The sequence below is a fragment of the Pipistrellus kuhlii genome, unplaced genomic scaffold (assembly GCF_014108245.1).
Source record: "Pipistrellus kuhlii isolate mPipKuh1 unplaced genomic scaffold, mPipKuh1.p scaffold_m20_p_13, whole genome shotgun sequence".
Classification (NCBI taxonomy): domain Eukaryota; kingdom Metazoa; phylum Chordata; class Mammalia; order Chiroptera; family Vespertilionidae; genus Pipistrellus; species Pipistrellus kuhlii.
Genome location: NW_023425438.1, coordinates 25,985,412 through 26,008,930, shown reverse-complemented (window position 1 = coordinate 26,008,930; position 23,519 = coordinate 25,985,412). Strand labels below are relative to the sequence as shown.

Genomic DNA, 23,519 nt, shown 5'->3' with positions numbered 1-23,519 from the left:
TAACTATTTTGATGCAAGTTCATTGGATTAAAATAAAGAGAAAAGAAGAGCTAAGAAACATTGTCTGTGGATTTAAATTATATCACCTTTAATGTCCTTCTAGAGTTATAGGTAAAGAAATTTCTTTTAAATTATATTTTGTCTGTTAACCTATACTTGGAATAACTCTACTTCTAGAATGTGACATCCCAGATCAGACTTTGGAATAACTCTACTTCTAGAATGTGACATCCCAGATCAGACTTTGGAAATCATGCTGCAGTAGTTACAATCACAAGAATTTAAACTTATAATATTTCTGTTTCTCTATTAATCTTAAAATGTTTAATATAAAGGTAGCTTGAATCATCTGTATGACTACTTCATAAAAGTCTACCATAAAATTTCAGTACACACATTTGCCTTTGAGTTTATGATCCAATTATTAACACCAATTATTTTGGATTTGTAGGCTTAATGTATAAATGCTGTTTTCCAACATTTTCAGCTGGAATCTGGAAAATTCCACAGGGATCTAATGGAAAGAAGATTGTTCAGTATTTCAAACAGAGGGAACCAGAGGGAAAATTAAGAAAAGGCTGGATCAAAGCTGAATCTACCATTTATTAAGTGCTGACAATGTGCCAAGTACTGTGGTAAACATCTTACATCCTCTGTCATGTTTAATCTTTACAAAAACCCTATGAGGTTCATATTAATACCCAATTCTATAGATGAGAAAACTGAGGCTTAGAGAGATAAGGATGACAACCAGTAAATGACAGCCAAGACTGGGACTACTCAGCACTAACCTCAGGTCTATGCTCTAAATCACATGTGTCAAACACAAGGCCCACGGGCCAAATCCGTCCCGCCAGGCCTTGCAATGTGGCCCGCACTGAGCTGTCATCACTGCACTCCGCTGTGTTTCCATCACAATGACAGTTTATGATTGTTCAGTAAACCATTCGGCCCGCGATTTAGGCTGGATTTTAGATTTTGGCCCCTTTTCTGATTGAGTTCGACACCCCTACTCTAAATGATTAGGCAATACTGCCTAAATGAAAATGATTATATAGTATTAAGTATATTACCAAAAGAATATATTGCATTCTTAGTTTATAAATCCAAAGACATGTTGAATTATGGCAAGTAGATTCTCATTTGTTGTTACCACAGGTTTCAATGGTTTGGTCTTAAAAACACTGTTACAACATAAAGTAAAATCAAAAGTAGAGAAAGAGGCAAAAACTACTTTAACACTAAATACCCATAAATAGAGTTTGTAGTGATCCCTTCTAGTGTGGAAATTCCGAATCAGTAATAATATATCACGAAAGCAAAGTGTCAAGGAGCTGCTTTATCACCAAATCATTTGTCTGTTTGGAGTTCAACATTTTTAGTTCTTAAAGTCATATTTGAGTGTGTGTTGGGTTTTGTTGTTCCAATTTGTTTTGGGAAAGAGTGTTATAACCTCAAAAGAAAAATATGACCCTCATAATAGAAAAACAATCATTGGTTCATTTAATGAACCACATAAAGATTTTCCTATAGACTAGATTGGGGGGGTGGGGGGGTGGAAGAAATTTATCCACTCGCTAAATATTTATCAAATTCAACTTTCAAAAATATTATTTTCATTTTCCAAAACTGAGTTGGCTTAGCAAATATTAACATTTGACAAAGAGAGGCAGAGAAATAATAACAATGAAAGTAAATATGAATCAGAAATTAGGATATAAAGGTATCTAAAATGATATAGGTCCATGAGAAATTAATTTACTAGAAATAAATGAACCCAAAGCTTTGCAGCAATATATTTGTTCTGTGAAACTTATAAAATGAAAACCAGGGCACAGTGGGGAGATATCCCTTGCACCACACAAGTTCCCCTAATTCTCAGCTCAAAGAAGCCAAATAACAATAATATATTTTCTGATGACTTCTATTATTATTCTATATTTACTCTATTTACTAAATACATTATTCTAGAACTTTCTTTTAAACTATGATAGTAAAAGAAAACACCAAGCATTATTTTTCTGATTGCCTTTCATTGGCAGATATGGAGAGGCCGGCAGGATCGCGTTTCTCAGAGGTTTGACCCTCCCTGGTATTCGTAGAAAGTAGCCCAATTATTCCAGTCCTCTGTGTTCCCCCAGCACTAGGGAAACGATACAGAAACAGGCTCCGCCCGCTTTCTGAAAGTGAGCCAATCAGAACGCAGCCCGGGCTGGTCGCGTGCTGGGTGTCATGGCGGCCTGCAGGCACTGCTGCTCGTGCCTCCGGCTCCGGCCGCTGGGCGAGAGTCCCCTCCGTCTGCCCGGGCGGGATCGGGCGCTCACCCAGTTGCAAGTGCGAGCACTATGGAATGGCGCCGGGTCCCGTACCGTGGCCGTGGACTTAGGCAACAGGTAAGGGACGACGTGCGTTTTCTGCTCTTTCACAGGCATTCTGTCGGGTCAGCAACTAGTACATTCACCACCCTGGATAGGAATCTGGCAACCCTGGCCTCTTTTCCCTCCGTTCACCCCAAACCTAAATGCCAAGTCTCCCTTTCGGGGTTTGGATCTGCCTCCCGACAGATCCAAACCCTCACTCTTCCCTCCCTGTCTCAGCCTCATGTCCTTTGCTTCTTGGTCCTCCCTCTTACCCTGTTCCGGGCTTCCTTCCTTCCTTCAGCTGTGTCTGACCACCTGACTCCATTCTCTTTAATTTCGGGGACTCCTGGACTCTGAAATATAAAACAGTCCACCTCAGGATAATGAGCTCACATCGTCCAATCCTAAAAACGTGGCCAGGATGACCCTAGTTATGAAGGGAAAGGAAACGTAAGTTTGTTGAACACCAGCTATATGCTACACTCTTTTTAAACCTGTAGTACAGGTGCCATTACACCCATTTTTATAGTTAAGAAAACAGATTCAGAAATGCTCAACAAAGGTAGTACTATGAGACTAAGTGGATTTTGAACTTGTATTTCTGTTACAAACCCCCTACTTTTCCCAGGGATCCGTTTGCCAGAATTGAGATCTAAAATCGCTTTTTAAAACTGTGTTTGAATAATTTTTGAAATAAATGAAACTGCTGTCTATTTACTATATATATATATATGTATATATATATATGTATATATGTATGTATATATATATGCACAAACACACACATATATATACACACATTTTTTACATGTACTTAAAAATTTTTTTTGCCTTACTCAATATAAAAAGCCAGAACATCTGGCTTTGAATCCACACCTTCCTCCTTAACTTATTGAATGACTGATCCTAAACAAATTAATTCACCACTTTTTTATTTCACAAAACGAGGAGACTGTGCTAGATCAGGAATCTGTAAACTTTCTGTAAGGAACCAGATAGTAATTATTTTAGACTTCGTGGGCTGCATACTGTATGTCACATATTCGTGAGAGAGAGAAAGGGTATGTTTACAAACCCTTCAAAAATGTAAAAGCACATTCTTAGCTGAAAGACTACAGAAACAGGCTATAGTTTGTTGACCTCTACACTAGATGGATCTATAAGGCTCTTCTACCTCTGGCATTCTTTGATCCTGATTTTTTGAGGGAGAGATTATCTTTTCCATTCTTCAAGGACTCGACATTCTCCTGTGAAGAAATGACCTTGAACAGTAGATTCAACAGATACCTATTATGGGCTAAGCACTCAGACTTAAAGCAACAAAATCAGCCCCTGCCCTCCAAATTTTCCATAAATGATCATTTGTCAACCCAGAACTCTTTTGTAGCTAGTTCTTTTTAAACCTGTATCATGTGTTGTAACAACTAGATTCATAATTATCATTACTGCTGGGTAAGTACATATTTTATCTTTGTTATAAGCTTGTTGTTTACAGCATATAGTATGTGACTGCTATATACCATGCACTTTATATATTATAGTGCATGGTACATATTTATAATGATAATTATGAATCTAGTTGTTACAACACATGATACAGGTTTAAAATATGTGTGTTTGTGTCTAATTTTTTAATATCCTCACCCCAGGTTATGTTTATTGGTTTGAGAGAGAGAGAAAAGGGAAGAGAGAAACGCTGATGTGAGAGAAACATTGTTTCAGTTGCCTCTAGTATACTCCCTATCCAAGGATTGCACCTGAGAGTGTACGGGACAACGTCCCAACCAATTGAGCCACCGGACTCAGGCCATGAACTGTATATTTGTTATATGAATTTACAATATCTGAGGAGGTTTTATATTATTGTATTTTTCACATGTATTTATTATAATATTCACAGTAACCTTTGAGGCAACTGTTTTTCATTTCAATAAGCTTCAATTGAACATCAACTATATACAGGGCTCTTGTATGAGGAACTAAGATAAACACAGGTTGAGTCCTGGGAAAATCACTGTAGGGAAGTATGATCAGGTGCTAAGGGAGCACAGGCATATTTATCACATGCTAAAACTTGCCATCGAGGGTGAATCTTGAATGGCAAGGAGAAAGGAGCAAAGAGAGGGGCAAGTGCATTTGCAGAGGTGAGAAAGTGCATTTGAGTAGCTACAAATAACTGACTGTGGATGGAGCAAAAACAACAAACTGTGAGTTTAGCAAATCACATAGGCAGAGGCCAAACCATAAAGGTAGTTTGTTTGTTTCGTTTTTTTTATTTGATTTTTTTCTGGTAGATTTTTGAGGAAAATGTTTCTAAAAATGTACTTCAAACCTCTCTCCCTGTATTTCTACTTTCTGTGGCAGATGGCTCCTCTCTTCTCCTCACTTCCTGAGCTACATTGCTACGTATTCCCTCTCCACTCCACCAATAGGGTCTCCTTGCTCACTTTACTCTTTTTATTATTTATTTCTTCAAAAGTATTTTTTTTTTTAGGTATTCACTCACGTGGTTCAACATTTAAAAAGCTCAAAAATCTCCTTCCCATGTAGTTCCCAGCCAGGTCCAATTCACAGAAGCCACTGGTGTGTGTGTGTGTGTGTGTATTTTCAACACTGGACGATGATAGAATGTTTCTGAAGCTGAGCTCATGGGTCTGAACATTTTCCTAAGTATCTTCAGGAATCACTGAGTTGGTTGCCTTCACAATATTTTTATGAATTATGGGCTCTGGCAAGTTTTGCTGGTCTCTTTCAAGCCCTCAGTGACCTCTTTTTGTACTTTCTGCAGAATCTGGGAAATAAAGCTGACAATGCTGCCTATTTCATATACAGAGATGGGCAAAATAGGTTTACAGTTTTGAGTACATGAAACAGTTTATTCTTATATTATTATTAATTATTGTATTATTTATTTGTATTACAACTATAAACCTACTTTTACCCACCCCAGTATATAAGATAGCTTTATCAAGATATACAATAGTTTACATACCATACAATTTACCCATTTATAATGTACAATTCAGTGGTTTTTAGTGTATTAATAGAAATTTGTGGCCATCACCATACTCAATTTTAGAACACTTTCACCAACTAAAAAAAGAAATCTCTTATCCATTAGCAGTAATTTCCCATTTGTTCCAGACCCTACAAGCCCTCAGCAATTAATAATCTGCTTTCTGTCTCTATGGATTTGCCTATTCTGGGCATTTCCTATAAATGATCAAGTGATGTATGATCATATGTGACTACCTTCTTTCACTTTAGCATATTGTTTCCAAGGCTTATCCATATTGTAACGTGTATTAGTACTTCATTTTTAATGGCTGAATAATATTCCATTGTATAGATTAGTATACCACATTTTATTAATTCATTAGTTGATAGACAATTCAGCTGTTTCCATTTTGAGGCTGTTATGAATAACTAGAGGCCTGTTGCACGAAGATCCGTTCAATAGGCCTTCCTTCCCCTGGCTGCTGCCATCAGTTTTCCTCCGGCTCCCGGGACCTGGGCTGCAGCAGAGCCCAGCCTTCAGGCTTCAGGCTTGGCTCTGGCCACAGCAGAGCCTTCAGTCTTCAGTTTTCACTAGGGCAGAGCCTTCAATTTTCAATTTTCGCTCTGTGCCTATGTATGCAAATTAACCCACCGTTTTGTTGGGTTAATTTGCATACTCATGATTGGGTGGTGGGTGTCCAGAAGGATTGGTCAATTTGTATCTTTCTCCCCTTTTTTTTTTTTTAAGTGTAAATGCTGCTATGAATGTTCATATGCAAATGTTTGCATAGGTATAGGTTTTCATTTCTCTTAGGTATATACCTATGAGTACTAAGTCATATGTTATGTCTGTGTTTAACTTTTTGAGGAATTGCCAGATTTTTTTCCCAAAGCAAGTGCACCATTGTACATTTTCATCAGCAGTATATGAGGATTCCAGTTTCTCCACATCCTCACCAACACATAATCCTAATAGATATGAAGTAATATCTCATTGTGGTGAAGTAGTATCTCATTGTGGTTTTGATTTGCATTTCCCTGATGCCTAATGATTTTGAGCATATTGTCATGCACTTATTGGCCACTTGTAAATCTTTGGAGAGACACCTATTCAAATCCTATGCCAGTTTTTAAAATTGGATTGACTTTTTATTGTTGAGTTGTGAGAATTCTTTATATATCCTAGATACAAGTCCCTTATCACAGATGTGATTTGCAACTATTTTCCCGGTCGATTTTTTCAGTTTTTTTTTGTTTGTTTTTTTTTAATAGATTTTGTTCTTTAGAGCAGTATTACTTTGATAGCAAAATTGAAGGAATTAAAAAAAAGAATTAAAAAAAAATTGAAGGAATTTCCCATTTATGCCCTACCCTCCACATGCATAATCTCACCAATTATCAACATGTCCTACTTTTCTTTTACTTTCTTGATGATATCCTATGAAGCATGAAAGTTTTTAATTTTGATGTTCAGTTTATCTGTTTTTTCTTTTGTCACTTGTGCTTTTGATGTCATATAAAAGAAGACTTCTATTATTTTTCTTACAAATTTTATAGTTTTAGCTTTCATACTCAGGTTTTGAATTAATTTTTATTCATAGTATGAGGAAAGGGCCCAACTTTATTAACTTTTTTGCATATAGATATCCAGTACCATTGGTTGAAAAGACTATTCTTTCCCCCATTGACTTATCTTTGGCACCACTGTTATGTTTGAATGTCTCTGCAGGCAATTTTTGGAATATAAAGCAATGGGGAAAATTTAAAGGATTTTAAGTAGGGAAATGATCCAACCTGCTTTAGTCAACTTGAAAGGAATGAAAAGAGACTAAACTAAGGTAGTAAATGGGAATTAGCATTTAAGAAGTGAGCTTCCAGACCCCCAAAAATACTTTCATTCAGATTACTCCTGTGCTTTGATTTCTATATTTTTCCTTACACAACCCTTAAATTCCTTTTGTACTTTTCCCCCCTTTGTACTTTTAATAATGATTATTGACTCTATCCCTTTGTTTGCTGGGTGGGGTCATGTGGGGTTTGGTAACCTTCAGTTTACTCATTAGAATCTTTATGTTATACTAAGCTGCGAATTATATTAATGACTTAAGTTCTTTTATATTGAATTTTTATTTTTTAAACAGAAAACTGGAAATATCTTCTGGAAAACTGGCCAGATTTGCAGATGGCTCTGCTGTAGTACAGGTAAAAAATCCAGTATTTTACATTTTCATCCTCACCCAAGGATATGTTTTTTATTGATTTTAGGGAGGGGGGAGAGAAAGAAAAAAACACCTGCCTTAGAGAGTCGCTTCCCTCCCATACATGCCCCAACCCGGGATTGAACCTGCAACCTGGGTATGTAGCCTGACTGGGAATAAAACTCTGGACTCTTTTATGCAAGGGACTGTGCTCCAACCAACTGAGCCATACTGGCCAGGGCTACATTTTCATCTTAAAAATTATTATTGAGACTGGTACTAAATATTTTTACATCATATAACATTTTAGAATTGTGGCATTGGAAATTTATTCATACCATTTCTAGTGTCAGAACCATTCTAGACAACCAGGGAGTCTAAATGACTTTTAAGATCTCTTCTAAACTTATTTATTTATTCTATATATAACTTCTATAATGCTTTTGTAAATAAAGTAATTTTTTTTTTGTTTCTTTATTAGTAATACTTGGGATGTTATTCTTTATAAATAGCCTAAATTTCCTCTTAAGAACTAGAAAAAGAATTGAGTGAGTCTTGTTCCTTTTAGTTATGTTGCTTTTGAAAAGCTCAATGATTGTTCTAATACTGAATATGATCATGCAGAAGGGATCAAGATTGGACTACTTGTGAATAATTGTTTCCATTGTCTTTAGGTCAAGGGATAACAGTTCTCTTTACTTGGGTTTAACTGGAGTAAGGATTCATTTATCATAGTCACTACTTATGTGTTAATATCTGATTTTAAAGGAATTTACTAGTGTTGTTTATTTTTAACTAAGTCAGGTGACACGGCGGTGATGGTCACAGCAGTCAGTAAAACAAAACCTTCACCTTCCCAGTTCATGCCTTTGGTGGTAAGTATTTGCTGATTTGCCTAAATTATAATATGAAATAAATGTAGAATTTGTAATATTTTTGTTCAGTGACTGGTAAGTGCAAAATGTAAATTTTCGACAAAAAGGGTTTTCCTTAGTTAATTGATACTAAGTAATTAAAATAATTTAAACTGCCTTCATAACCAATTCTTATATTAGTAATTAGCATATTTTAGAATGTCCATGTTCAAAAATTGACAGGAACAGTGGAGTACTTTGATACTCCACTGAATGCACTGCTTTTATAGGATTCCCTTCAGTATGAGTCTGCAAGAATATGTTTGCTGAAAAGTGAAAAGTTCATTAGGATTTTATGGTTTCCCTCTATGATGAAAAGGGGGATGCAGTTATATCAGAGTGGATACAAAAAAGAAAATGTTTGACTTGACTAGAATAAGCTACTGTGGAGAGTAATGGAAGGCTTTTAAAAATCAATTTGCTGAAACATTTCTATTGTATTACCTCTCCTTTGCCTAAGTGATGCAAAACTCTAAAAATAAAATATTCTCCACTCTTTGTCTGGAATATGTTATTTACAACCACAGGCGAATTAGCATCATCTTAATAGTTCTTAGGGAACAGCTTGTTACTACAAAAAGCAGTCAAATTAACTTTGTTTTTTGTGGGGGTTTTTTCATTATTCAGGTTGACTATAGACAGAAGGCTGCTGCAGCAGGTAGAATTCCCACAAACTATCTTAGAAGAGAGATTGGATCTTCTGATAAAGAAATACTTACAAGTAGGGTAATAGGTAAGATAAAAAAAATAATAGAGGCATTAACCCTCTCTTGTTATGCCTGTTTTAGCATCTCTTTCATCTGTGCTATATAATATCTCTTAAGTTTTCTTTCATTGCATTCCTTAGACCCAGTATACTGCCTGGTACAAAATAGGCATTCAATAAATATTTGTTGACTAAAGGAATGAGTTCTATTGAGTATATAAGTTCCATGGCCCATGCCTCAATTCTGTTGAATCTATCTGTAGTAATTTTCATTTTTATGCTTAACATAGTAATTCTTAAAAGCGTTATATTCATTGACTACTGAAAATGTCTGTAATCTTTCAAATCTTTGCATCTTTTCCTGAAGTTTTTACAGAATTTTATTAAGATTATCAGACTTGGGATTGAAGAAGCTTAATGATCCCCAAACAGAATAAACGTCAAGTTCAAAACCACATAAAACCAATCACTGTTTTAAGAATAGATACATATATGGTACATACAACAAAGAAAAGCAAAGGCAAGATTAAACAAAATTCAGGATAGTAGTTACTTTTATGGAGAATGATGGGAGGATGAGATCATAGAAAGGGCTCACAGGCTTCAAATGTATTAGTAAGTACTTTTTTTCAAATGACATAAAGGGTACATAAGCTTTAATTATTATTCTTTAAGTTGCATATATACAACTAATATTTTTTCATGTATAACAAATTATAATAAAAAATAGAAAATTAATGAAGTTACACTTCTTTCCTATAACACACGCCAAAATCTTGGGATTCATCCTTGACCACATCTTCAACCAAATCCAGTTCATTATTCCTCATTCTTTCTAATCTCCCACTTCCATTGCCAACCCTCCTTTAACTCACCTAGATCACTGAAATCTTTGACATCTTTAAATATTGTGGGTTGCTTGTATTTTATAGTTCTCCTACCCAGAAATTGCTAGTTTCTGTATATTTTTATGCATTCAATAGACAGACTACTAAGGCAGGATTTTCTTTTGGTCTATTGTTCATAAGTCTCTTTCCTCTGCTTATATTAGGAACTGATACCTACTGAAATTAAAAGCTGCTCCCCAATTTTAGATTTGAGTGTTCCTTCTTTGCTAATTTTTTGTTTTTAGGTATTAATTGAAGCACTGACATTTATCTTTGTCCTTTTCAGCAAATCGGTCCCAAGGGTTTTTTGTGGTGGTTTGGTTTGGTTTTTTTACATATTGAACAGCTAACTATATTCTTTTCTTAGCCTGATGTTTAATAGGGAAAACCTTTTGAACTGTAAAGCTACTATTTAATATCTTTTCTCTCTTTATTGGCAGATCGTTCGATTAGACCTCTTTTTCCAGCTGGCTACTTTTATGACACACAGGTAGGGTGGCCTCCTTTAGGTTGTTTCCAGATCAACCTAAAATTATTTAATGAATTTCTAGAATACGTATTGACTACATATTATATAAATAATACAAAACAAGAATTTTTGGTGATGCTACCACATTTTACATTAAATTTTTTAAAAACATAGTTTTATAAAGCTAATATTTAGTCAGTGTCTATTTGAGTTATTAATAGGAGTTAGCCAACCCAGGAGTGTAGGGAAAGCATTCCAGGAAGATGGAATGGGAAACACACAAGCCCTGAGGCAAAAGAGAAATTGGTGAATTTTAAAGTTTAGTGATTGAGATTGGTGGGGCAGGTCAATTTGGGCCTTGTAGGTCATATTAGTAACAGAGGCTAGGACAATCAACATAACTAATTTTTTTTAAATTCTTTATTGTTTAAAGCATTACATATAGTATTACATATATCTTTTTTCCCCAATGACCTCTCCCCAGCCACACCCTCATAATTAATTTTATTACTTATTTTTATTACTGAGTCTTCTAAACCTCTATTCATTATATTTTAATACTTTCTGAATATTTTCTTTCAGAATGACTGAAATACTTTAATTAACTACAGTTTTTTATTTATTTGATAAAAATAAATATGCCTTGTAAATATGCTTTTACAAGGATGTAATTGCCTCAAGAAATTGTTTTCTTAAGTATAAGATGTAGGTATATTATTGTAGTATGAAATAATTCATTGGGTTTTTTTGTCAGTGCTTATAAACAAGAGGTAACAATATTTTTATGTAATAGAAATAACTAACATTTGTTGAATACACACAATATTTCCATTAATTTTCATAAAAACCTTTTAGGAAGATACTATTATTTTTCCTTTAAAAGATGAGGAAACTTTAAAGTTTAAGTAAATTGCCCATGGTCAAGCGTGTAGTTAGTGATAATAGAATTAAGGGGTTTGACTACAAAGCCCATGCTTTTAATCATTTAGTGCTCCTATGTTTTAGGCCAAGATGTCAATTGAAATGATAATCCTCCGAAATCAAGTATATTTTGTTAAGTGCTTTCAATTTTTTCTCTTGTACCAGGTTCTTTGTAATTTATTAGCAGTAGATGGTGTTAATGAACCTGATGTCTTAGCAATTAATGGTGGTAAGTATAAAAATAGAGATCAAAATTATCACTTGATTTTTTTTAAAAGCCATAAAATATTTTTATTTCAGCTCTTATTTTTTTTCTTTTCTTTTAAGCTTCTGCAGCCCTCTCATTATCAGATATTCCTTGGAATGGACCTATTGGTAAGTTAGGATTTGAAATAAGAAACATCTATGATTTTCCAGGAAAATACTAGTGAGCAAGGGCCTAAATTTATTGGCTCCAATTTATTATCTATTATTATCTTGAATTAGGTGACATTCTAAAACTTCTTTCAGCTCTTTTGCCATTTTCATGCTTACCTTGGATTTTGTTTCTGATAGCACTCTTAGGGTGTTAGAGATTTTGTATCCCTAGATACTGCTTAGTTGCCTCTTCTGTTTGAGGACTTTTCTTTTTGACTGGGAAATTGTCAGAGTACATACCCATTCAAGATAAAAACAAACATGTTTGTAATTTACAGCTCTTACAAGTTTTAATCATGCAGTATAAAAATGATTCATGGAGCTGAAACCAGTTTGGCTCAATGGATAGAGCGTCGGCTTGCGGACTGAAAGGTCCCAGGTTCGATTCCGGTCAGGGGCATATCTTGGTTGCGGGCATATCCCCAGTAGAGGGTGTGCAAGAGGCAGCTGATCAATGACTCTCTCTCATCGATGTTTCTAACTCTCTCTCTCTCCCTTCCTCTATGTACAAAATCAATAAAATATATTTTTTTAAAAAAATGATTCATGGAGTAATTATTGAGTGTCCTAAATTCCAGATACCGAGCTAAGTGCTAAAGGCACAAAGGCAGAGTAGGCACCAGAAATTCTAAGACAAATGAGGCAATTCTTGGGAAACAAATAATTCTTTATAATGTGAAGTCAAAGTGCTAAGAAAAGGATAGAGAAGAGTGGGTTTAGTCTTCAAAGGTAAGGCTGCCAAGAGGCTTCTCAGAGTAGTCAACTTTTAAGCTGATTAGTAGGATCATATGGTAAGCATTTGCTTTGAAGAAAGTAAAAGTCTAGACCAGGGGAAGCATAATCACATAGGAACAAACTGTATATTTGAGCAACTCAAGAGTGATTCAGTGAGGCAGGAAAGTAGGGTGGGATGGGATGTTCTTTGGGCCTTAAATACCATGGTAGAAATAATGGACTTTATTATGTCACAATTAAAGTCAGGGATTAAGACTATTACTGGACTAATGTCTTGAAAACTTGAGTTTTTGTTAAACAGCTGCCAATATTTTAATATATTTTAGGGGCAGTACGAATAGGACTAATTGATGGAGAATGTGTTGTTAACCCAACACGAAAAGAAATGTCTTCCAGTACTTTAAATTTAGTGGTTGCTGGAGCACCTAAAAGTCAAATTGGTAAGTAGTTTAAGTACGAAATTTTTTCTGGGTTTTACTTACGAGTTATTGCTTCTTAAAGATGCATTTAAACTCTTTTTTTGTATGTGGTTTTTGTTAGTCATAAGGATTTTTGTTTTGTTTTATGGCTGCCTTATTTGGTAGTGCTCTTGCCTCATCAGACAATAGCTAAAATTATAGAATGTTAAACAACTTTGAAATATATAAAAATTCTTAACAAGATAATTTTAGTAATTTATTTTTAAGTTGATAAGCCAGTTTATAAATTAAAATTCTAAATCTGATAATAAATTATTTTATTAGTTTAAATATGTTAATTTAACTAATTTAGTCATTCTAAGCCTGTTTTTATATCCTGTAAGAAAGTATTGAACTATTTCTGATGTGAAAAACTAGTAATAAACAGGAGTGAGAGGCTCAGGGGAGAGATTAACTGGGAACTTATATGTATACTAGTGGCCCGGTGCACAAAATTCATGCACAGGGTGTTTGAGGGTCCCTCAGCCTGGCCTGCACCCTCTCCAATCTGGGATCCCTCTAGCAATCCAGAACCACTGTCTCCTAAGTGATCACCTGCCTGCCTGCCTGATACCCCTAACTGCTCCCCTGCTGGCCTGATGGCCCTAACTGCTCTCCCCGCCTGGCCTAAACCCCCTAACTGCCTATGTGCTCTTCCTTCTTCTCTGCATCTTCAGAGCCTGTACAATTTATGTCATGTCATGTTATTTGAAAAAGTTATATTGGCAATATATTCAATAGCAATCTTTTTTTTATCCCCCCCTTCTTTAGTTATGTTGGAGGCCTCTGCAGAGAACATTTTACAGCAGGACTTTTGCCATGCTATCAAAGTGGGAGTAAAATATTCACAACAAATAATTCAGGGCATCCAGCAGTTGGTAAAAGAAATTGGTATTACCAAGAGGACACCTCAGAAGTTATTTACCCCTTCACCAGAGATTGTGACATACACTCATAAGTAAGACCATCTGTGTAAAAGAAACTGGGAAAACTCTGGCTGGGGTGGCTCAATTGGTTGGAGCATTGTCCCATCCACCAGAAGGTTGAGGGTTCGATTCCCAGTCAGAGTGCATATGACAGGCAACCAATTAATGTTTGTTTGTTTTTCTCTCTCTCTCTAAAAACTAGTGAATATATCCTCAGGTGAGGATTTTTTAAAAAGAAACAAATTGTCACCAGATTTAATTTCCTCTCCGAAAAATCCTTCATATAGAAGCACTGTCTATGTATTTCTCAAGTAGCACCCTGCTAGTTTTGTTTGTTTGTTTGTGTTGTTAATCCTCACCTAAATGTGTGTGTGTGTGTGTGTGTGTGTGTGTGTGTGTGTGTGTGTGTTTTCCCCCACTGATTTTTAGTGTAAGTGCGGGAGGGAGGGTGAAAGAGAGAAACATTGATGTGAGTGAGACACATCAATTGGTTGCCTTCCATACGTGCCTCAACCGGGGCTGGGATCAAATCTGCAACCCAGTATGTGCCCTTGACCAGGAAATAAGCCTGCATCCCTTTGGTGCTGGGCCATTTCTTTTTTTAAAATATATTTTATTGATTTTTTACAGAGAGGAAGAGAGAGGGATAGAGAGCTAGAAACATCGATGAGAGAGAAACGTCGACCAGATGCTTCCTGCACATCCCCCACCAGGGATGTGCCCGCAACCAGTGTACATGCCCTTAACCGGAATCGAATGTAGGACCTTTCAGTCCGCAGACCGTCGTTCTATCCACTGAGCCAAACCAATTTCGGCGGTGCTGGGCCATTTCTAACCATTGAGTGATACTGGTCAGGGCAGCACCCTTCTGTTTTAAGAGTCTTTGCATAAATGTCAATCTAATGCTTTAAAAAGGATAAATCCACATACCCCTTCAGTAGCATAAGTATGAATTTTAAATGAAAGGGGGAGTGAATTTATTGGTCAAGATTCAAATCACATATCACTCCGGGTCAAGATAAAAGAGAATCAATACAGCATAAGGTATTTAAGTAAGGAAACTGTTGAGGTTCTCAAAAAGAAATAAGGCATAACCACACTGTTTGCCAGTGCTTAGAACAATGCCTGCACATAGGCAGGCACTCAGTAAATATGAATCACTTACTTAAAATAAATTGAAAAAGTTAGTATTTTTATCAGTCAGATTAAAGAGTATATAAACAGCCTGAATGGAGAGAAGAGAAAAAAAGCAAGAGATAAAAAAGAGTATAAAAAATATATAAAACCATGTGTGAGTGATTTCCCTGAGAGGTAAGGAGAAATTTGTACTCTGTATTGTGTTATAAGTAGCAAACAGAATATCAATATTAAAGAATAATAAATACGTTTTTAAATTCTTTATGCAATGTTTAAATATTTTAGCTCGTTAAATATTTCAGTTTTGTAATAGACACTGCCTTGTGTTTCCAAATATTATGCTGATGTTTATCTTGTCTTAAAATAGACTTGCCATGGAAAGACTCTACGCAGTTTTTACAGATTATGAACATGATAAAGTAGGTATACATGGATTTTGTCTTAAGTAATTGTTCTGGGAATTCTTTTTGTCATAACTCACATAAATTGTAAATGAATGGCAGTCCTATTTTTATTTAAAAATGTCTAAACAGAAAGCTAAATAACAGCCTAGCTATTTGCTTCTCCATTCTTCTTTTGTTCATTAATACAAGTTATAGGGACATGTGTAAGTATATTTGAATGAATTTATATACAGGTAATATTTCTTATAAGTCAATAAACAGTTCTAATCTTTTAAAGAATTCTACCATTAGAGAAATCTGAGTAGTTACATGTTAATTGTAAAATAATTTTAAAATAGAAATGTTGAATTTTGCTGAACCTTATCTTTCTTTTAGATTTCCAGAGATGAAGCAGTTAACAAGATAAGATTAGATACAGAGGAACAACTAAAAGGTATTCTTTTTTTTTTTAAGGTATTTAAAGGATAGTTAATTGATTTGATACTGTGAACTAACAAGAAATCCTGTCTTCCAATAAAAGAAAACCTTAGTTTTGTTTTTCTTTCTTGTATAGAAAAATTTCCAGAGGCTGATCCATATGAAATAATAGAATCATTCAATGTTGTTGCAAAGGAGGTTTTTAGAAGTATTATTTTGAATGAATACAAAAGGTAAATATATCATTCATTTTTTTAATGGAATTGAAGCATGCATTGTCTCTTCAAGTTGCCTTAAAAATGGCAACTTTCTCAAAGCAAGGAGATATTTTTTAAATAAACTAGAGACAATTATCATATTTATTTTATAACTAGAGGCCTGATGCACAAAGATTCGTGCAAGAATGGGCCTTCCTTCCCCTGGCTGCTGGCACCACCTTCACTCAGGCCGGAGACACCTTTTCACTCAGGCCAGGAGCCACCTTTCTGCCTTCCCACACTCTCCAGAGACCCAGAGCAGCTGGGATAGTGCAGAACACCTGCGTTCTCGCTGTGGCAGCGACAATGCAAGCATCTCTCCCCTGCTACTTGGTGCCTGTGTATGCAAATTAACCCGCCATTTTTGTTGGGCTTATTTGCATACTCCTTATTGGAGTATGCAAAGGTAATGTCAGTTAGCATGTTACTCTTTTATCAGTGTAGATTGGGTACCTGTTGAAGGTGTAAATTTTGTGGATGTTTGACTATCTCTGTGAGCCTTGTGCATAGAACAGTGCTTTATAGCCCTGATGCATGTAACAATTACCTGCAGAGTTTTTTAACAGTACAGATGTATGGGTCACAACCCCCAAGATTCTGATTCAGTGAAGTAAAGTTCTCTGAAAGTTCTACAAGTGATTATGATATGCAGCTGGAGTTGAGATCTTCCTGATAGGGATAAAGTAATATATTATTTTTCTGTTTTCCAACGCTGCTTTATACACTTACTTCCTTTATTGCTATAGGTGTGATGGTCGGGATTTGACTTCACTCAGAAATATAAATTGTGAGGTGGATATGTTTAAAATTCTTCATGGATCAGCATTATTTCAAAGGGGACAAACACAGGTAATTATATGTAAAAAGCTATAATTATTTGCTAAATCAGGATTGCTTAATTAGATCTAATAGAAGTACATTATATAGACACTAAGTTTTTTATCATATGGAATGTACTAATCAGGTTATCTGATTTTTTAAAATTTTCTTAAAAGCTTTTTTAGTTACACATAATTGAGTCACTCAGATTCCTTAGTGTATGGGATATTGTCTATTCAAGATCCTCAATTTGTTTTCTCCATTTAGTATGTTATTTTAGCCTACTCTTTTCCCTTACATAAGCACCCATTCTCTTGTACTTAACATGTACGTGTATCGTTTTGTGTATATTATGCTTTACGCCTTTTTCTTTTATTAATCCCTAATTAAACTTTGCAAATCTAATGTGTACAAAGTGGTGTATCATTGTTTTCATTTGTGTTGCTCTAATTATGAGTGAGTCATTCTATAATAATAAAAGAATAATATGCAAATTGACTGAACGTTCGAACAGCAGAATGACCTTCCAGATGACCACACTATAACATGTGCTGGCGCCAGGCCAGCCAAGGCAGGTGCAGTGCGATTGGTTGGGGGCCCCACCATCACCCACAATCACCCCGCAGAGGGAGGTCCAGGCCATTAGCTGGTGGGGCAATCAATCGGGGAGAAGAGGGTGCTCCATCATCACCCCAAAGAGGGAGACCCAGGCCATCCTCTGCAGGGTGATCAATCGGGGGGCTCTCTGATCAATCACCCCAAAGAAGGAGGCCCAGCCAACAGCACTGCAAGAGGACACAAGCTGAGCTGAGGGACAGCACTCCCCCAGCCCTCCCCCACCCCACCCCCAGTATACACGAATTTCATTCACATGGCCTCTAGTCTTTATATAATAACCAGTCAATATGGTCACTGTATAAACCATACCCTGGGCTGTACACCTGTAAGGGCACTATTTTCACATAGTGTCCCTGGAGCTATGTGCAAAGAGGTAGCACTGATTCAGGGTTGTACTTTTGTGATTTATCTGCTCATAGTCTTTGGGCAGTTTTTTTCAGTATGGTTAACTGTCTTTTTTTCTGCTATTTTTTTTTAGTGATTTTTTTTAAAATATATTTTATTGATTTTTTTACAGAGAGGAAGAGAGAGGGATAGAGAGCTAAAAACATTGCACATAAAAATTTTGCATTTAAACACAAAGAATATTTTTGCTGGATATAGATTTTGTGTTTTGGGGAGGGTTGTTTTTTTTTGCACATAAAAATGTTCTAGTGGGGTTTTCCCCTCCATTTTCAGCTTATAAAAAGTTAGGACTTAATCAAATCATTGTTCATATTTATCCTACTAACAGTTTCCTGCGCTTGAACCTATAAATTTGTCTTTCATTTAACTTGAGAAATTTCAGCCATAGTTTCTTCAAATTTTTTTGGTATCTCGCTCTCTTTTCTCTCCTTTTAGGGTTGAGGTACATCTGTTAGTCTTTTGAAATTGTCCCATAGGCCCCTGAGACTATGTTCTCCCCCCATGCCTTCTGTCCTTTAGATTGGGCAATTTCTATTCATCTGTTTTCTTGTTCACTGACTCTTTGTTATCTCCTTTCATTATGAGATAATATATTTTTCAGTTCTAGAATTTCCATTTGGATTCTTTTTTCTTTTTTTTTATGTCCTTGAATATAATAGCTATTGAAAGTCCTTGTCTGTTAATTTAACATCTGAATTAGCTCAGGATCAATCTTTATTCATTGTCTTTTTCTCTTGAGGATGGAACCCATTTCCTGTTTTTTTTGTAGGTTGAACCCTGAATGTTTTGAATGATATATTGTACAATCTCTGGATTATGTTAAGTCCCTTCAAAGAAGATTAATTTTTTTAAATGCAGTTTTATTGACTGGATCTTTATTGAGGCTTTCTTTATGGTCAGGTTTTATGAATATTCCTTCCTTCTCCCCTAACATTTCTAGTACAGTGCTTTACATATGTAGTCTATGTGATATTAGACTTTTGTGTTTTTGATGATGATTGTATTAAGTACCATGTATAGGTTTGTATAGATTATACTTATCCCATTTCTTTAAAAACTAATTGGGTTTTTCAGATATTTCTCATTTGCATCTTTTCCGTTAGTCAACTAAAGCCTGACAAATTTGTTTCTTCTTTAGGTGTTTTGTACTGTCACATTTGATTCATTAGAATCCAGTATTAAGTCGGACCGAATTATGACAGCTATGAAGTAAGTTATGTTTTTTGGTTAAGATGTTCCCTTGTATAATTGAAGCTCATGTAGTATATTATTGTTCATTTTATTTTTTTAAGACCTGTACCTCTATACTTCTTTTTTTCTATTTGCATAATTGTAATTTCAAGGTATTTTTATATTGTCTTATAACTCATTGGTCAACACAAATATTGGTAAAGAATTTAATTCTTTAATATGGGTAAATTTAGTTTATTCTCTTTCTCTAGAACCATTCCTCAGGACAGATTTCAGAGTTAATCTTGAATGGATAGATTTTTCTATTACGAAAAAGAGAGCAAATAAAAAAGCAGGAATCCAGTTGCTGAAATGAATCTGATGGCTATTACTAAATGATAAAACCATGTCTAATCCCAAGGCACATTTGAATTTGTGTTCAGAAATACTTGGCTCTCTTATATTCCTAAAACGTCAGCAATAAAATCCTGTTGACCAATTTCATGATAGGAATCTACAATATATTACAATCCCCACTAGCATTACTGCATCAACGTCCTAGGACTCATGGCCACCATAGGCTCTTTCTTTTCTCCGTGCTTAAACAGGGTTGCTTCCCTTTCCCTGGTCTTGAAAGACTACAGAACTGCCTCCCTTTTCCTATTGCCCAGCTGATGAGGGTAACCCCTGTATTCATGATAGCATCACTAATTGTTTTTCATGTACCTAATAAAATTGACAGTGGAACTGTCACCATGGAATGTTCATCATAATTATAATGCTTTGGAGGAGCTCTTATACTTTGTATTATAAATTCTCATCTGGGCCAAAACTTGATTGCCCTGCTCTTGTTCTTTTTTTTTTTTTTTTTTTTCCCTTCATAATGACTTTTTTTAGGAGGCAACACAGCTTCAAACCCTGAAAAGATCTTTGCCTGTCAGATCTTCTGATTGCTCTCAGCTATATCATTTCAGTTACTGATCTTCAATTCACATGTTGACTGGGAGAAAGATCCTGAGACTTAACTAATGAGTTTATAACATTTATTATTCTCCTAATAATTAATATTTTAAAAATGGTTTTAATATTCAGTTCTGGATATTTAAATGTAAAATTGTCTTCCTAAATCTGTGCAGAATTCAGTCTTTATCCCCAGGAAAAAAAATACTATCTCTGACATCCTTCTAATTCTCGTTTTCAATTTCAGACCATTCTCTAATATCCAATTGTGTATTTTTTAAATCCCCTTAAGTCTCTCTTAATTGTTTATTGAACTAAATTTGTATCTGTATAAGGGTTTGAATATTGTGCTTTTTGTTTGTAGTGGAATAAAAGATAAAAATTTCATGCTGCATTATGAGGTAAGGTGAATTTTTTATTATTAAAATGTTTCATGAAAAATGTTTAGGATACAGCAGAGTTGAAAGAATTTTACAATGAATATCTGTATACTCACTACCTAGATTCTACCATTTACATTTTACTGTGCTAGTTGTATCAGATATCTTTTAAGGTGGATTTGAGGACTTTTATTGCATACAGAAGGGGTTTAGGAAGTAGTATCTTTCTAATCAGCAACTTCTGCTCTGAGTCATACATTAAAGTATAGTAGACAATATTGTTTTAGTCAAGAAAGACTTGTACTTATTCACATGTGTCAAACAACAATGGGGCTTTTCAAATACCTCAACTGGCAAATTACCTTCTCTCTTATAGTTCATTTATATGTTCATATTTTTACTCAGTTGATTAGTAGTCAAAGAACTGAGATATTTAATATTAAAGCACTTTATATGAAATTATTACATATAATTGAGTTTATGATTGACTTTATTCACAACTAATTATAAAGGACCAGACATGACATATAATAATATTTTCATTTTATTATTTAAAGTATAGATACTGAAGGCTATTGTAAAACAGCAAGTCACTTCACCTTTGAGTGACTGTTGTTGGCTGCCCCAAATCCAAATATCTCAATTTTAGTGAACTTATTATAATTAATAGGGAACATTTCACGTAATATATGCTAAAAAAAAATATCCTTAAACCTGGTGATCCTCACAAATCTGGAGTCACTTATAATTGTCCCATTGTGGATATACCCAAGTGCTATAGAAGCACATCCTCTATTATGAGCTAACGAGCACATAGCATTCTTTTTTAAAAGGGCAGCTCTGAAATGTGTAGCTCTAGCTGATAATAGGGAAAGAGGTAGGGAAAGGTGTAGGACAAAACTATGGGCTATGTTGTATCATCACATTTTTTTAAATAGTTTTATTGTAAGGTAAAATACAGATAATGAAAACCATGTAAAACGAAATATAGTTTAATAAGTTTTTATAAGGCAGACACTCATGTAACCTGCACCCAAATCAGAAAATACAATGTTACCATTCCAAATTTTTATTTTTATGGTTAATTTCCCAATTTTTTAAATGATCATAACTAATTCATACCCCTTAAGACAACATAATCCTATATAATAAAAGGGTTATATGCAAATCGACCAAATGGCATAATGACAGGTCAGTGTGCTCCCACAAGGGGGAGCCACTCAGCCAGAAGACAGGCTGACAATTGGTGAGAACAGTGGTGGTGGTGGGAGCCTCTCCCATCTCCATGGCAGCTTTAAGGATGTCCAGAAGCCATTAGTCAGACATCCCCTAAGGGCTCCTGGACTGCAAAAAGGCACAGGCCAGGCTGAGGGACTCCCCCACCCCCCGAGTGCATGAATGCTGTGCACCAAGCCTCTAGTAATCAAATAAAAGTTTGCAACCTCTGTCAAAGGAAAACCCTTACTGGAGAAGATCTGTTTCCTCAGTGTAGATTTCTTTTTTTTATCTGTGTTTTGTTTGTTTTGTTTTATTTTGTCTCATTATAAAAATAAGTTTTGCCCTGACCATTGTGGCTCAGTTGGTTGGAGTATTGTCCCATAGACCAAGGGGTCACATGTTCGGTTTCTGGTGAGGGCACATACCTGAGTTGCAGTCAGATTCCAGCTGGGCGAGTATGGGAGGGATGCAACTGATGTTTCTCTCACAGCGATGTTTCTTTTAAATTTTTTTTTACTGCTTCACTTCGTTACTGCAGTGTATGTGCTCCATGTGAGTGACGTAGGTGCTTATGTACGTAGGTTCCGACTTCAGCAAAAATCACATTACATCGCACCATCGGAAAGGATCTCTGACATAACCCAAGGACCTACTGTATATTTGTTACTGTTAATAATTTAAAAATTATAGTAATTTATGGCATAAATCCCTATAACTATTCACTTCCTACTTGATTTCATTTACACTAGAAATACCTACTTTTAGCAATATAGTATATATGTTGGATGTCCAGATATTTTTTCTTTTTTTTTAAATATATTTTATTGACTTTTTACAGAGAGAAAGGGAGAGGGAGAGAGAGTTAGAAACATCGATGAGAGAGAAACATCAGCTGCCTACCAGGGATGTGCCTGCAACCAAGGTACATGTCCTTGACCAGAATCGAACCTGGGATCTTTAAGTCCACAGGCTGACACTCTATCCACTAAGCCAAACCAATTAGGCGTGTCCAGTTATTTTCTCTCTGTGTGTTTATGTATCTGTGTGTGTGTGTGTGTGTGTGTGTGTGTGTGTGTGTGTATCGGGTCTAGTAATACTTAATGTCGTTTTTCAACATTCGTTTAAAATCTTGCTTGGCGTTGACTTGTATTGACATAACCTTCAAACACGTGGTATCTACAGAACGTGTGAAGTGCAATTAACAAGTTTTGCTTGAAAGTTTGTGTTTGGTTTGGTTTTTGTTGCAAAACTAGGGCTAAGAAGATGGCGGATGAAGAGCATATTCGGCACTGCATGCTTTACGAGTTCCAATTAGGAAGAAAAGCAAGTGAGGCTGCAAAAAGCATCTGTAGTGCTCTTGGTCAAGATGCAGTTAGCGCCAGAAAATGCCAGCGTTGGTTTGAGAAATTTCGCGAGGGAAATTTTTCGTTAGATGACAAGAGTGGTCGAGGCCGTGTGTCCAATTTTGATCAAGAAGCTCTTCAAGCTCTTTTGGTGCAAAATCCTCAAATTACCCAACAAGAGCTTGTGACAACTTTAAATTGTTCACAAAAAACAATTTCCAATCAATTGCGTGCACTTGGCAAAGTCCAAAAGTTTGGAAAATGGGTTCCTCATGAGTTGACCGACAACAACCGTAACCAAAGAGTCACAATTTGCAGTTTGCTCCTCTCTCGTCAAAACTGTTTGCCGTTTTTAGAGCAAATTGTTACCGGAGATGAAGAATGGGTGCTGTATGTTAATTTG

At 35.5% G+C, this 23,519-nt stretch overlaps 1 protein-coding gene across 2 annotated transcripts in view; it reads left to right on the top strand.

Annotated features, from left to right (window-relative positions):
- Positions 1 to 2,232: 2,232 nt before the first annotated feature.
- Positions 2,233 to 23,519, top strand: part of PNPT1 (polyribonucleotide nucleotidyltransferase 1) — a 35,928-nt gene continuing 14,641 nt past the window's right edge. The window contains exons 1-15 of one of the 2 annotated variants that reach the window (XM_036435366.2): positions 2,233 to 2,393; positions 7,499 to 7,559; positions 8,356 to 8,430; positions 9,097 to 9,202; positions 10,503 to 10,552; positions 11,618 to 11,681; positions 11,780 to 11,827; positions 12,931 to 13,044; positions 13,834 to 14,020; positions 15,493 to 15,544; positions 15,905 to 15,962; positions 16,083 to 16,179; positions 16,950 to 17,052; positions 19,184 to 19,254; positions 20,540 to 20,576. In XM_036435366.2, coding sequence (XP_036291259.1) covers positions 2,233 to 2,393; positions 7,499 to 7,559; positions 8,356 to 8,430; positions 9,097 to 9,202; positions 10,503 to 10,552; positions 11,618 to 11,681; positions 11,780 to 11,827; positions 12,931 to 13,044; positions 13,834 to 14,020; positions 15,493 to 15,544; positions 15,905 to 15,962; positions 16,083 to 16,179; positions 16,950 to 17,052; positions 19,184 to 19,254; positions 20,540 to 20,576 — 1,284 coding nt within the window. The remainder of the gene's footprint in view (positions 2,394 to 7,498; positions 7,560 to 8,355; positions 8,431 to 9,096; positions 9,203 to 10,502; positions 10,553 to 11,617; positions 11,682 to 11,779; positions 11,828 to 12,930; positions 13,045 to 13,833; positions 14,021 to 15,492; positions 15,545 to 15,904; positions 15,963 to 16,082; positions 16,180 to 16,949; positions 17,053 to 19,183; positions 19,255 to 20,539; positions 20,577 to 23,519) is intronic. The other variant, XM_045580756.1, reaches the window with a different exon arrangement.